We start from the raw sequence: 13,892 nt of genomic DNA on the forward strand, positions 1-13,892 counted from the left end.
GCCTTGAGAAGACATGCTTGGCTTTGCTGCAGGCTCCTCCCGGCTTGTGATGCTGTAGGATGACGAGGAGGAGGGTCTCCCTGACCCATCTCCTGAGCTGGTGGGGCTCTCTCCCAGGCAGTCCCTAGCAGGGGAAACACTTGCGCAGGGGGTTTATCTCCTCCCATGGCCAGCCCTGAGTATCTGGAGCTCAGTCAGAGCCCTTCCAGGCGAGTGGCAGCTGGCAGAGCGGTGCCGGTTGCCCAGGCAGGTATGATGAGGGGTGAGGGTAGATGGGTTGTACTGGTGCTTTACATGGAGCAGCCTGCTGTCACCTTGCTGGCCACCCAGCGCTGGGGCTGGCCCTCAGTGTGTGGTGTGGGGCTGTTTGGCACGGCTACTCAGAGGAGGTTTATAAGTGAGACGTGTAGGGCGGCGTGGGTGGGGAAGGGAAGAAGGCTATCCGGAGACTGCTGCCGGCCGGATCTCGACTCTCTGAAGCGATCAGCACCTCACTGTCATTGAGGCAGGGACAATGCTCAGAGAAGCCCCGCTCCTTCCCCCTGGTGCCCACCCTTTGCTGGCAGGGGACAAGCGTCATGGAGGGGAAGCTGTAGCTGTCGAGGATGGGGTGCACTCCCAGGGAATCAGGTGTCTCGAATATGTGGTCGATGTCAGAGAAGCTCACCAGAGCCTGTGTGGAGTCATAGGAGCTTTTCTCCATGTCATCGACCCCGCAGGACTGGGGGTAGCTCCCCTTGTCCTGGCTCTTCTGCCTCAGCAGGCGGAGGTCATCTCTGAAGTGGGGGTTGAAGAGCAGGTAGAGCAAGGGGTTCAGGCAGGCGGGCAGGGGCAGGACCACAAGGAGGACGGATTTGATGACCTCTGGGGTGATGAGGAAGAGGTTGAGTGTGGAGGAGAAGGTGAGGAAGGCCACTGGGCAGTAAAGGAGGCAGTTGGTGAAGATCAGCCAGGCCACATGCTTGACCATGGCACAGTCCCAGACAGCACTGAACTCCCCCTTCAGCAGGTTGCAGTAGAGTCGGATGTAGGTGCCTGTGATAGTCAGGAAGCAGAGCATGTTTGTCATCACCAAGGCCACAGTGAAGCCCAGGGTGGTGGGTTTCCCATCTGGGATGGGATACGGGAGGCAGAGAGGGGATGCTCCATATTCCCCAATGGAGAAGAGAGGCAGAACGGCAGCCACAGAGGACAGCAACAGGCAGCAAAAGGCAGCAGCCTTGACCTTGCCTAAGGAGGGTGACTTTCCATAGGCCCGCACACAGGAGACTGAAATGCTGCACTGCACGGCAGCCAATGTCAGCAGAAAGATGGCAGCCTCGGAGGCAAACACTGACAGGAACCCCGTCACCCTGCAGCCTGCGCCGGTCTCCCATCTGGCGCCATATTTGGCAAACTGGCCGTAGGTCAGGGCATCGACGAGAGCCAGCATACTGCAGTAAATGCCAGTCAGCATGTTGGCTCCAGCTATGGAGCCGACGATGAACTTAACTGGAGAGAGGTAGCTGGGAGAGGCAAAGACAGCCAGAATGACCAGCCCATTGCAGAGCACTGAGACCAGAACGATGACCCAGACTCCCAGGCGGATGATCCAGCTCTCAAACAAGTGATCGCAAGGCTTGAAGGGACCTGGAAGAAAACAAAACCCAAAGTTAAACCCAGAATATGCCACTCTGCTCTAGTGGTGCTGTTTGGAGCAGCGGCCAGGTCCCAGCCCTCTCCTGTCCCCACCAGCCCCTTGCCTGTTGAATGCTGAGGGCTGGAAAGGAGCATGCAACATTGCCTGCCCTCTTCTGCAGCAGAATGGCAGCAGTGCTGCCTCTTGGCTCTGTCCCAGCTCCCCTGTGCTCCTGTCCCCACACTGGGGTGCCTCTGGCATGCCGACCAGGGCCTCCTCTCAGATCTTGTCCAGGGCAGAAACAAGGTGCAGGGAGAGGTCATATGTGAAATGTGAGAAATGGCAAACTTATCAGAGCTCCCAAAATGTAAAAAGGTTGGGGCCTTGCATTGCCACCCCATGACCATATGCGTGGCAAAGCCTTTTTGCTCTCATGTTTCACCTGCCCTATGCTGTTCAGGGGGGCAGAGTCTGAGCTCCAGGTGGGCCTTTGTCCAAAGGAACTCATGACCATAACGCCCCACATTTCTGTGGGACTCCAGACCCACTAACACTCCTGGTGTCAGCCTGGCATTTGGGCCGCTCTGCCATTAGCTGCTCCTTCTCACGTACCCCCTGGGATCTTGGAGTTAGTGGTGTGGAGATGTGTGAGAGATGGCAGGATGCTCTGACGTTGCCAGCCTCTGCCCTTACACTCAAGACCTTGGCTAAGTGGTGTCTTATTGTTTCTGCATGAATGACCTCTGCACGGAGGGGATGGCCAAGGTGAGATGAAGTGTTAGAGCAGGAGGGAGAGACAGCAGGCGGGGAGGAAGAGCGGGGAAGGGACAGAGGGGCCTGGGCAAGGAGAACATGGGAGGATGTCAGGAGAAAGAATGGTGGGGGGTGGACATGGGGAGAAGGGGGAGTGAGAAGGGAAGGTCATGGAGGGGTAAAAAGGGGACTGGTGGTGGATGCTGTTTGCCAAAGGAAAAAGAAGAGAGCGGGGAGAGACAGTGCAATGAGAGACAGTGGCCTCTGGGAGGGATTCAGATGTTACAGTGAGGGGCTCAGGGTGGGAGCTCAGCAAAACCAGAAACAGGACGGGCCAAGTTTTAGGCAGCAGAGAGCAAAAGAAATTAGAGGAAACTGAGAAAGCTTGTTCAGCTCAAAGGGGGTGGAGGTCTTTGGCTGACTTTCCTCAGAGAGCCACCACCTCTGTACCCAGGCAGCAGGGCATGCCCTCTGCTAAAATCTTGTTCCTTCTTGTCTCTTTTGCAGCAAACTCAGTGGGAAAAGTGGTGAAAACTCCATCCCTGCCAGTGTCCCACAGCTGCCTGGATGGAGCCAGGCTTCTCCAGCCTTCAGCTGTGCTTGTGTAGGACACCACTGAGCTGTGAACGGGGACAAAATCAGAAGGCAGCTTCCTTGTGTCCCAGCCAGCCTGTGGCCGCTGGGATGTTTTTGATGGAAGTAAGGAGAAAGTGGCTAGGTGCAGTCCAGCACCTCCCTTCTCTCCCTTTCTCAGGAAACAGAGTAAAGTACCCTTGCAGTTTGCAGTGCTGCAAGTATGATCGGGAGATCAAGGACAAGATCTTGTCATGCAATATTCTGGGCTGGCTGGGACAAAGCAAAGTCTAAGTCTTGCAAGGGAACAGGAACTTCTTGAGAGCCAAGAGTCTGACTGCGGGCAGGTTGGTGGATGGAGGAGCTGGAGATACCTGGGACTCCTGGTCAGGGTTACCATGACCTTGTCCTCTCCTCACAGGAGGGCAGCTACATCTGAGTGGGAGAAGGAAGCTCCTCACTTGTCCCCAGTTTGGCCAAAGCACAACCATTCAGGGTTCTGATCTGCACATCTGTGAGACACTGCAGGAAGGGTCATGGGATCCTGGGGATTTAGAGAAGCTCAGTGGATCCCAGCTGTGTTCAAAGGGTTTCCCTGGCTGCTCACCGGGGCTTGGCGTGCACTGAATAGTGGGGTGCAGCTTTGATTCCTCAAGGTCCAGCTGGAGGTCATCTGCCTCTAGGTCATCTGGGGAGAAAACAATGAGAAATGATGCTCAGAGAAGAACGAGCAGGGCCATCAGGGCTAGATGGGCCAGAAGCTTTTCCCACTGCGTGTCCTCAACACAGACTTTTCAAGCCAGTTCCCAGCCCACAGGTTCAAAGTAGCTGCTGGTGTCCAGTTTGTCCCCTGCAGTCACTGCTGTAGAGGGAGAAGGTCTTTTAACGTTGGTGGGTTGCAATGTGGCCAACCCCTCTGTTTTAGGTTACTCCCAACATTTGAAGTGTAAGAGCCCCAGATCCCAGAGTTGTGTGACTGCAGATCCCTCCTCCCTGCATGCTTTATTAAAAATAAAGAAATACTCTAGCCTATGTGGTTACAGAAAACAAAGCCTTCAAATGCATCTTCTAAATGGAAGCTTTCTGGGCAGGCCTGGTCCAGCATTAGTTCATCAACAAGGACTTTGGAGCTTTGTTCAAAGAGAGCCATTAGCCTCTACTTGCAGCAGAAATTCGTCGTCAGCAACCACCACCAAACAGCTCAGAAGCAAAAAGACAAGAGAACCCAACATTTATTGCTTTATTTTATGTCCTATGATTTCTTGGGACTGTGGTGCCTTGTTTTTAACCCTGGAGGTTCCCAGTCCTGGGTTTGCTTAAAGGCAGACTGATTGCCCATGCCTGCAGACTTTGGATCCCGTGGGGTTTATGCAACCAGACTGCACTGCCCTCAGAGCCCAGCCTGCTGGGCCAGCATCTCCATCACTCTGGCAGCTGCACCCTGAGCCAGGCTTGGGCTCCCTGAGGGTCAGGCAGAGACTCCCTGGCTGAAGGAGAAGCTGCTGGAAGAGAAAGGGGCTGAGACCTCAGCTGTGTTTTCGATGGCATGTAGGTGTAGGTCATCACCAAGGAGAATGGCATCCTCTTAATCTAATCCAAGACATACTTTTCTGCTTTGTTCCTTGTTCATCTTAAACTACCGCTGATTCACAGCGCTGGGACACAGTGAGAACAGCTGCTGTCCCACTGCACCATCCCCACCCATGGCACAAGCACAGCCTTCTGCTCCCAGTGGAGACCTCCGGAGGGTTTTCTGTGGGCGGGAGGAAGGGGAAAGGACGTGTTTTGTGCTTGCTGCAGCCCGATAGCCAGGGAGCTGGATCTGTGGCTGTGGGATGAACTCTCCCTTGGATGATACGGATGGATGCTGGTGCCCAGGTGTGCAGCTGGCAGCTCAGACACTGGCCAGGAAGGCTAGTTTCCACAGTGCTGAAGATATGGCTAACCTAAGTGGGATTTAGTTGCCTATTCTGCTTAGAAATGGTGCCTCTCATGAGGTCTGGTCCCTGCTTGTGTTTGAAAATGCAACTGTGATTATTTGATTAAAGAATGATGACAAATAACATGCTATCTTTAGTGGCTCCTGACAAGCATTGTGGCTTTCTCGGCTTCAGTGAGCTTTGGAAAAAAATGCCATTTAAAAAATCTGTCTGTATAAGAGTTGAAATATTACTGCTGCTTTGGAGTCTGGCAGGAAAACACTCACAGTGGGATGGAAAAATATTTCCTCCTTGTATTTTATAGTCTTATAAATCTCCAGTGTCTTTTCCATCCACAGTGCGGAGGCTGTGATGTGCAGTCACGATACGCAAATCAATGCAGAGACTTGCACCTTCTCTGCCCCCCTGCCACCCAAACGATGGTAGTGTTAAAGTGTAATCTGCCCCCATCCCTTTTTTCTTCAAAGGGCCAGAATGCACAGAGGCTGGTTTTAAGCATAGGTTAAAGATTTGCATGAGGTAAAGGCAGCGATCTTTTGTTTTGCCTGGGCTACTGAGCTAGGTGTGAATTGCAAAGCAATCCTTGGCCAGCACAGTGGGATTCAAAGCAGAAAATGTGCCTCTCTGCTGGAAATCAGTACTTCTCCCAGCCTGGGAACTGTAGAGAAAAGAAAATGGCTGTTGTGTTCTAGCAAGGCAGACTGCATTGTTTTTGAAGTAGCCCTTATTTACTTGAATTTTGCTAAAACATCTCTGCTTTCTGAGGCCTTATGGAAAAAACCACTTTGCTAGTAGGGCCCTTTCCATGGAAAATGGTTCCCAGTTGGCTGTACAAACACAGAAGTGGGAGGGAGAGGAGGAGAATTGCTGGAGAAGGAGTAGAACAAAAAACATGGGGCTGGATGCTTCTTCCCCTTTTGTATTGTCTGCCTTACCCAGGGCAGTCCCCACGCGGGGTTTGCAGATAATTGTGCTCTACCTGAGAGTTAGGGCATGGGTGGCTGCAAGGGGCCTGGGCAGGTGCTTTCTGGGGGACTTGAGTAGCCTTCTTGAATGACAGAAGCAGGAAAAGTGTAGCTCTAAGGACCCTCCAGGGTTTGCTGGATGGTTGCAAAAATTAATTAGTCAGCTTTACAAGCTAATGGAGGTGCTGGACTGGGTAAAGCAGTGTCCTATTGTCGAGGATAACCATGCAAGTGTGTTCTCGCTTTCTATAGCTTTGTTCCATTATTGCAAACATTGCTTGTAAGTAAATACATCCTTTTCTATCCTCAAACCAGTGGTCCCCAAGGGGGGTGCTGGGACTGTGTTGGAAGTGGCTCGTGGCAATGGTAGTACTTGCACTTTGCCTGTCCTCCCTCTGCAGCCAGTTTCAGGAGGGTGGCAGGAGCGAGCTGCCGGGGAGTGTCGGGTGGATGTCTGTGTGACAAGCCCCCGAGCCATCTTTGGGCTGCTGCCCAGCCACACGGGACGGGCCTGGGGCAGGGGGTATCTGCTAAACGCCGCCAATTATAATCCAAGGCATATCCCAAGCACCAAAAATTTTGGAAACGGGACCTTAAATATCTGTTGTGACAAGGTGACAGTGGTGAGACATGCACTAACCACACTCCTTTGGGCCTCGGGTGGCCGCTACTCAGATGTGAACGGACACACTTTGGTGGTGTCCGGGGGGTTCCCAGGCATCCGGGGCCCTGGGAGGATGGGAAAGAGCTGAGCTGGCCCTGGGGTCCGTGGCACCATGTGCACTCTGTGGCTGAAGTCAGACGGTCCCTTGGGCGCGGGGCTCGGCTGAGGGATGGGTGCTGGATGCGGGAGCGGGACACGCTGTGGGAGGCAGCATTGGCTGGCTGCTGGAGCAGGGCTGTGCCACCGGGGACCCATTTCTCGCCCCTACATCGCTGCCTGGGACAAGTTGCCTTTCACCGCCCAGCTGTGAGGTTCCGCGGACTTGTTTGTAAAGGGTTCCTCAGTCCCTTCCTAGAAGCACTACGCAAGGCTGAGAGGACACGGCTATCTGGAAGCGTGCCCATCCCTCTCACAAGTTCTGCCACAGCATCCAAGCGCCCTGATGAGCCTGGCTGAACACTGCAGGGACAGAGCCCCGAGTTATTTTCTCTTAATGAGACCACTTTATCTTTCGCATGGAAGGAATGTTTGGAAGCTTTTTTCCTCTTTAATGAGGAAGTGTTACAAAATTCATATAACACAGCTAAATACCCCTGGTGGCCATCAGAAAGGAAGCACTGGGAGCAGAAATAAAGCAACAATTAATTCAGTAAAACAGCAATATCACAAAACCCTCATCGTCAAGAGTAGACCATGCATCGCTGAATGGTAAGGAGAGCTGTCTGTGAAAGCTGCGCATAGTGAGGCAGGACATTCTTGTGCATTTCACATTTGCACCTCTGTGGTTTGATATTTCAGACAAACCCAGTGCTTTAACATCTGAAAATGTGGGCCTTTACGAGCTGCTAATAGTGTCATCTGGCACGTCTTAGAATCACTCAGCATTCCCCTCTGGTCCTAATATCTCGTGAACACACATATAATCCATGAGACTGAGACTGGCTTGGAGGCCTGGGAGCCTGTGGGAGGCATTGATCTGCTGACTGGGCCAGGAGAGAGTATCCTTTGAGACATCAAATGCTTTGGTGCCCAGCAAGAGCAGGTCTGTAAGCAGTACTATGGTCCCTGGTTGCAAACCAGGTCTTTTCACAGATGCTGTAATTTGCTGGGCAAACACCCCAACTATATGCACAAGGACTGTTAAAGTATGGGCTGCATTAATGATGGAAAAACTGACCCAGCTGAGAAGAAATTCCTGCAGCAATGACGGTAACATATGGCTCCTCTGTACTGTCGGCCCAGTGTAACCACCAAGTCTACCATGCTTCCAGGAGCCACATCGTGCTGGTAGGAATCACACTTGCTAGCCCCTGGCTGGACTTTCTACATTGCTAAAGCTTATTCTTAGTCTGTGAAGGATTGGGGCAGGGCAGATGGCAGGAGCAGAGACGCAGGGCTCGTGACTCACTCGCTGGCTGTGTCATAAAGTGTCTGGGTCATCCTGCCTCCCACCACTGCTGAAACACAGAAAACCCAACTAAGCTGGGTCACTATCTGGCTCCAGATCTAGTCCTGCCCGCTTAGGATGCAGGAGGAGATTCTGCAGAGCCCCTGGTTATAGCTGGGTGCACGGTGCTCCTGGGAGCAGGTGAGTCAAGTGCTCCTCAGGGACTCAGCCCTCTCCCCATCTCCTACAGACACACAGCATGATGTGGTTTTGCCTACAGGGCGTTTCAGACCTCGGAAGTTCATGTGGCCTCTGTATTTACACAAATATATAAACAAATGCAGCATCCAAGCTGTGTCCTGAAATGCTATTTCCACTCTCCAGCAGTTACAGAGGAAGCAAAAGAGCTCATGCTTTTCTTCACATTATTCTGAGATTCCCTTGCAAAAGGATCACACCAGCTTTCTGCCTGGAGCTGCTGTTGTGCTGTGAATCTGTGGGTGCAGGAGGTCTGCTGACCTTGTGCAACAGATTTTATGGAGGTCTATGCAGAAGTGCATTTTGGAGCACAGAATAAATTGCTTCTTGAACAGAAGGCTCTGCTCGTCTTTAACTTCTGCCCTGCATAGGCTAGCCCCCATGCTGAGCTCATCATATTCCCCAAACGCGTCCTTTTGTTCATACCTAACCCTGACCTTTGCTGTGGCATCAGGGTATATGCACAGGAGTGTGGACATGGGTCTCTTTACCTCCAGCCAGCTGCACGTTCCAGTCCTTCGAGTTCCTTCACTCAGATTAACTCAGATTAATCCTAGGGCCCATTCTCTGTATGTTGTACCAACAAAGACTGATGTCCTGCCAGAGGCTCCGTATTGCCCAGAAGCCTAATGCCAAGCCCCGAAGCTGTCCCATATAACCTCAGCCACCTTGCTCAGGTGGCTTGGGTAGCCTCCCGCCAAATTAGCATACATGTCCATCCTGTTGAGGGCTGCCAGATCTTTCTGTCTGATTGTGAAGGTTTGGATGCGCCAGACCAGCTCCTTCTCCAATGCAGTGACACTAATTGAAGCCCATTCACAGCAACTGGCCACCAGAGCTGGAGAAGGATCAGTCTGCCTTCCCTGAGGCAGATGTAACTCCACGGCTGGCAGTGGGACCACTCCTGCAAATGCAGGATTGCATCACCATTCGGCCCAGTTTACTTACAGTGATTATCAGCATGACCTGGAAACAATTCCATGGTCCTCTTGTGGGGATCCTCCTCCTCAGGGCTCATGTCTTCTGCCTCCCATTGGTTGGACATCTTGAAGAAGCTGCTGCAGCTTCCATAGGCACAGCACTGGTAGGCGTAAGGTACCTCGAGGACTCTGCAAAGGGGGAAAGCAGAATTTTTAGGTGCGTCACCTCCATGACCTGACTCTCCGTTGCTTTGCACTTTTTGCTTTATTTCCACATGTGACACAAGCCAGTCTATCAGTTGATGGTTACATTGGAGCAGGACTTTGCTCTGGTGAAGGACTCCATGTAGGACAGAGTGTGGACCCGAGTCACCCCACGGTGTCTCTGCACTGCCCCACTTTTGGCGCTTAAGACACTGTCTGTCAATAGGATGTTGTCAAACACCAGGTTTGGAAACTGCACTAAACTTCCTCGATAATTCCTAAAAACTTTTCTGCAGTTCTCCCTAGACTGAATTAGCCTTTCTTTACCGTGCCCTTTGGCAATATGCCATGTGCATGTGGAGTCTTCATTTTTTACCCCAAGGCCATTTTTTGCTGGGCATCCTTTCTTTTGTTCAAGGTGAGAATCTTTCTGAGAGCTTGAGCAAGTGCAAGGTCCCCCTTGCTAGTTGCTGAAGGCCAGAGAAGCACCTCCAAACTCCCGTTCCATGACCGTGGCTCACCCCTGCCAGCTCCGGCAGGGAAATCTCAGGTCTCTCAAGTGTAGCAAGTTATTTTAATATGTCTGATTTCTTCTTGAAAGTAGAATTGTTAGTTGTTAATTATAGCATGTATTACAAGGTTAATTAAACAGCAGCTGAACATCATCTGGATGAAATACCAGGCTATCAGTCAGCAGCTGCATTTCCTTCAAAGACAGCAAACTCTTGCTTCTTTGCTGGAAGTCAGGAAGACTGCTGATGAAGGCAAAGGAACCTCAGGTTTTCCAGACAATTAAGGTCTTCTGACAAGATCAGTAAATATGGTGAAACTCTATATTCTAAAAATATGCTTTTGTTTTAAGTTCCCAAACATTTCTGGCTGAGCCCCGGGAGGCTATGGAAACTCTGTATACAAGCTTGCTTCCTGTTGTAAGCTCCAAATTAAATCCTATTATTGAAAGGTGGTAGGGAGGTACAGATCCTCCCAGGATGGCTAAGAACTGTTCTCAGATGATTCCTCCAGACATATGCCCCAAGAATAAGACTACTTAATGGCAGTACCCCAAAATTTAGGAAAAGTTAATGGGTCCGTCGCCTGGCGTGGTTCAATGAACCACTCCTGCAGACTCAGTCTCTCTGGTACAAATCCAAACCAGCTCCACAGATGTCAATGGAATTAGTTTAGAGGAGGAATGCCCCTGGAAGTGCTGAACTTGACCCGCTTTGCACAAGGGACTGCCATCCTGGGTGTGGAAAGCCCTCCAGAAGCTTCTGGTATCCCCTGCATTTGGAAACCAGTCATGCAGCAGATCCCAGCTATGATGAGTCAAAAAAGTCAGAAGAGAAATCTCTGCAGGCACCACTGCTGAGGCAGACCAAAGTGAGAGCTCCACACTTTTCCTTGGACCTGAGCTATTAAGGCCAATGTTGGTGCAGTGGCCTGTGACCCCAGCAGTGGGTGTCTAAATTTGAGAAGCTCCAGCCTTGGGAACCTGTACTGGATAAGTGGGAGCATCAGCTCGTGCATCCTTGGCTCCAAAGGAACTACCTGGGAGACCCAAGCAAAAGATGGCTTCACCTCAGGGGAATTTGCATCATCTGGACCATGGGCCCCTCAGCCTGAGGGCAGGTGCCACACTGGAGACCCACCACTGAGGGAGGGTCAGGAGAGCCAGAGCCTGCAGTGCAGCACTGCACTCCGAGCCTTTTGCAGCCTCGTCTTGCTCAGTTTGACCCCTTCAGGCTCCTCATTAATCCATAGCAGACAAGACACGGCCACACAAACAGAGTTTACTGAAGGAAAGCTGGATGTCGTTAGCTAGGACTGGCTTCTGGGAATGTTTTCCACTGAGAGGAGCCCTGAGCTGGGCCTGCTCCATGCTTTCCACTTGTGTGTGTGTCTGGGGTGGGGGCAGCGGGCCCGGGAGCGCATCACTGCTCTCCCGTGGAAGACTTTAAAAGATGAGACGCGTTAGCAGCAGATGAAGCTTCCTCAACCTATTGGCCTGAAAGGATGGAGGAAAGCATGAGATAAACAAGGTAAACAGGAGGCTGATTGCTATAAGCAAATACAGGCTGTGCTGAGCGCCAGAAGTGAAAGAGCCAACACCACCAGTACCTCATTTTGGGGAAGCTCTCCTTGGTGAAGGGCTCGGAGAGAGCGGGGTTGCCTTGAAGCTTCAGATGGGTCAGTCCACCCAAACCATCCAGAGGCAGCGTCACCAGCCGGTTATCAGTCAAGTCCCTGATGAAGGGAAAGCAGAGAGGGAGACCGCAGTCAGGGTTTTGCTGCTCTGCTCTGCCAAGCAGAGGCTTGGAGAGCCGTGCTGCCTGCCTTGATTGCTCCCTTAAATGCGATGCTGAAATGGGGCTGGGTGCTGCATGGGGACCAGGATCCTCTGAAGATAAATGGATTGATACTGCTGTCCCTGGAGGAAATGAGGGGCAGGGATTAATGCCCACGCTTAAAGCTCTGGGTGGTATCTACCTCCCTGTGCACATGTCTGCCCCATGTGTCTCTTCCCCCACCACTTCCCCCATAATAGGGCAGGTATGATTGCAGCTCCCAGCTCATAAAATACCCGAGAGTCTTGGTGAGGGGGCTGAGGACTGGGGACCCCTCCAGAGCCAGCAAAGATGGTCTATGATGACTCTTGCTGAAATGGTCTATCATGCTGATCTTTCATAAAGGTATTGAAGGCAGGTATGAAAGCATCAGAAAGCGGAGGTACTGGCTTAAGTATTCAGGGTGAAACCATCTTGAAGATGGCCTCTTCTGCACTCTCATCATCCCTCTAATATTGATAGGAAAGCTTGGGATTTGGTCTGCCCATGTCAGCGCTGAGACATGCACCTCAGCACTGCACCCTTCTGATATCTAAATGCCAGGTGTCCCCGTAGCTTGGGGAATCAGTCTGAGGTCCTCAGATACCTGCTGTCCATGGCCCACTGTGAAAGAAATACCGTTGCAACTTACAGCTTGGTGAGCGAGTGCAGGGTCACAAAGGCTTCAGGGTGAATAAACTGGATGTAATTCCAGCTCAGGTCTCTGCAAGGCAAGGACATGCCAGTAAGAGGGGTGCAGAGCAGGACAGTGAAGCTGCTGACACCAGCCTGGTCAAGGGGTTCGATGCGAGCCAATGTGGGATCTGTAGCCCCTTGGTCGGCAGCAAGTTCTGTCTCCTTGCAGCTCCCTGGAGACAAATACATTTGGGTCTATATATGGGTGGTCTCTAACAGAGGGCACAAGAGTTTGCCTTGCAGGAGCTCCTCTACTGAGACCAATGGGAAAGGTTCCTTTTTGGGTTCATTTCTGTAAATTTGGAGCTTTAATGCTAGCATGCTAAACCTCAGAGCATTAGACGGGTTATGTCTTAGTGCCAGAGCATCCCTGATGTGGTCACACTACTGGGTGCCCAGGCAAGGGCAAAGGGGGTCAGGAGCTGTGTGGAAGGCGAACCAAGAGTGTCTCCTGTCATGTACAGTTGGCTTGTTTTTGGGGAGGATTCCTTGAGGCTCCTCAATAAGCTCTGCTTCCATCTGAGCTAGAGGGCTCATCTCCCTCCGTCATCAGCAGAGAGGAACCTGTATATCAAGAAGCATTTCTTCTCCTAAGGTTGGCTACATGAGCAGTCTCCTACATGTATCTACATCTCTCCAGCTCTGAAGGAAGCCAGGGGTGCCTGCCCAGATGTGTGTGTCTCACTGCAGAAGGCGAAAGTTGGGTGAGTTGGATCCTTCCCACAGGGACCCAGAACATACCCAAAGGCAAATGCTAGAGCTTACATGCTCAGCTGTATGTTTGTGTGACTACAGCGTGGCAGCAGCATGCTCCTATTTGCATACTTGTCTGTAGCGTTACATGTAATACGTGAGTGTTCCTGTGCGGTTACAAACATGGTGTACACGACACTCATGGGATCTCTAGAATGCTGGCCTATTAAATGACACTCAAATTGCTGCACCATGGGAAAAAACTTTTGTGCTATTCAGTTCACTTCCTAACAGAACAGTAAATAAAGACCGTCAGCACTTGGAGGGCTCTTCCCACATGTCACAGGGAGAATCACGCCCTGCAGAGCCTTACTAGCTTCTCAAAGGTGCCGAGCACTTGAGTGGGCTGTCTACTGCAAGGTCATTATGCGTGTATGATATTGTGCATGCTTGTGTGCACTTAATACATCTAACATATGCTTTTGAGTTGTGGGGAGACAGTCCCAAATCGAACGGGATGGTCTGCACGGATGTTCCAGGAGTGCACGGCCCAGGACTAGCATGTGTAAGGAAAGGGGTGCTAGAGCTCATGCACACCGTGGCAAATCCCCGCCACGAGTCCATGTCTGCGTGGGCATTTAGGAGGCAGGTGTCCGTAATGTGTGCTGTGCGACATACGAGTTGCAGCGTGTGGTTAGAGCATGTGGTGTGGCGTGTCCGCATGCCTGGCGGGTAATGAGTTTATTTACAGGGTGTGTCTGCATGCAGAAGGGAAGCCAGGCAGAAGGTTTGTGCCCAGTTCTTTTGTAAGGGGAAGTGGAAGAGGGACTGGACAGCAAAGCCTCCCAGCAGAGGCAGAGGGAGTGGGGTTGGGAAACCACATCAGCCTGGCTGGGT

General features: G+C 51.7%; 1 protein-coding gene across 4 annotated transcripts in view; it reads right to left on the reverse strand.

The window, feature by feature from the left end:
- Positions 1 to 283: 283 nt before the first annotated feature.
- Positions 284 to 13,892, reverse strand: part of LGR6 (leucine rich repeat containing G protein-coupled receptor 6) — a 148,578-nt gene continuing 134,969 nt past the window's right edge. For 3 of the 4 annotated variants that reach the window (XM_076357803.1, XM_076357802.1, XM_076357801.1), the window contains 6 exons: positions 12,259 to 12,330; positions 11,401 to 11,526; positions 9,125 to 9,267; positions 8,590 to 8,595; positions 3,552 to 3,632; positions 284 to 1,629 (listed from right to left, as the gene is read on the reverse strand). In XM_076357803.1, the coding sequence (XP_076213918.1) occupies positions 392 to 1,629; positions 3,552 to 3,632; positions 8,590 to 8,595; positions 9,125 to 9,267; positions 11,401 to 11,526; positions 12,259 to 12,330 (1,666 nt within the window). In that variant the 3' untranslated portion in view covers positions 284 to 391. Of the gene's footprint in view, positions 1,630 to 3,551; positions 3,633 to 8,589; positions 8,596 to 9,106; positions 9,268 to 11,400; positions 11,527 to 12,258; positions 12,331 to 13,892 lie in introns of all 4 variants that reach the window. The other variant, XM_076357800.1, reaches the window with a different exon arrangement.

The sequence above is a fragment of the Aptenodytes patagonicus genome, chromosome 22 (genome assembly GCF_965638725.1).
Source record: "Aptenodytes patagonicus chromosome 22, bAptPat1.pri.cur, whole genome shotgun sequence".
Classification (NCBI taxonomy): Eukaryota; Metazoa; Chordata; class Aves; order Sphenisciformes; family Spheniscidae; genus Aptenodytes; species Aptenodytes patagonicus.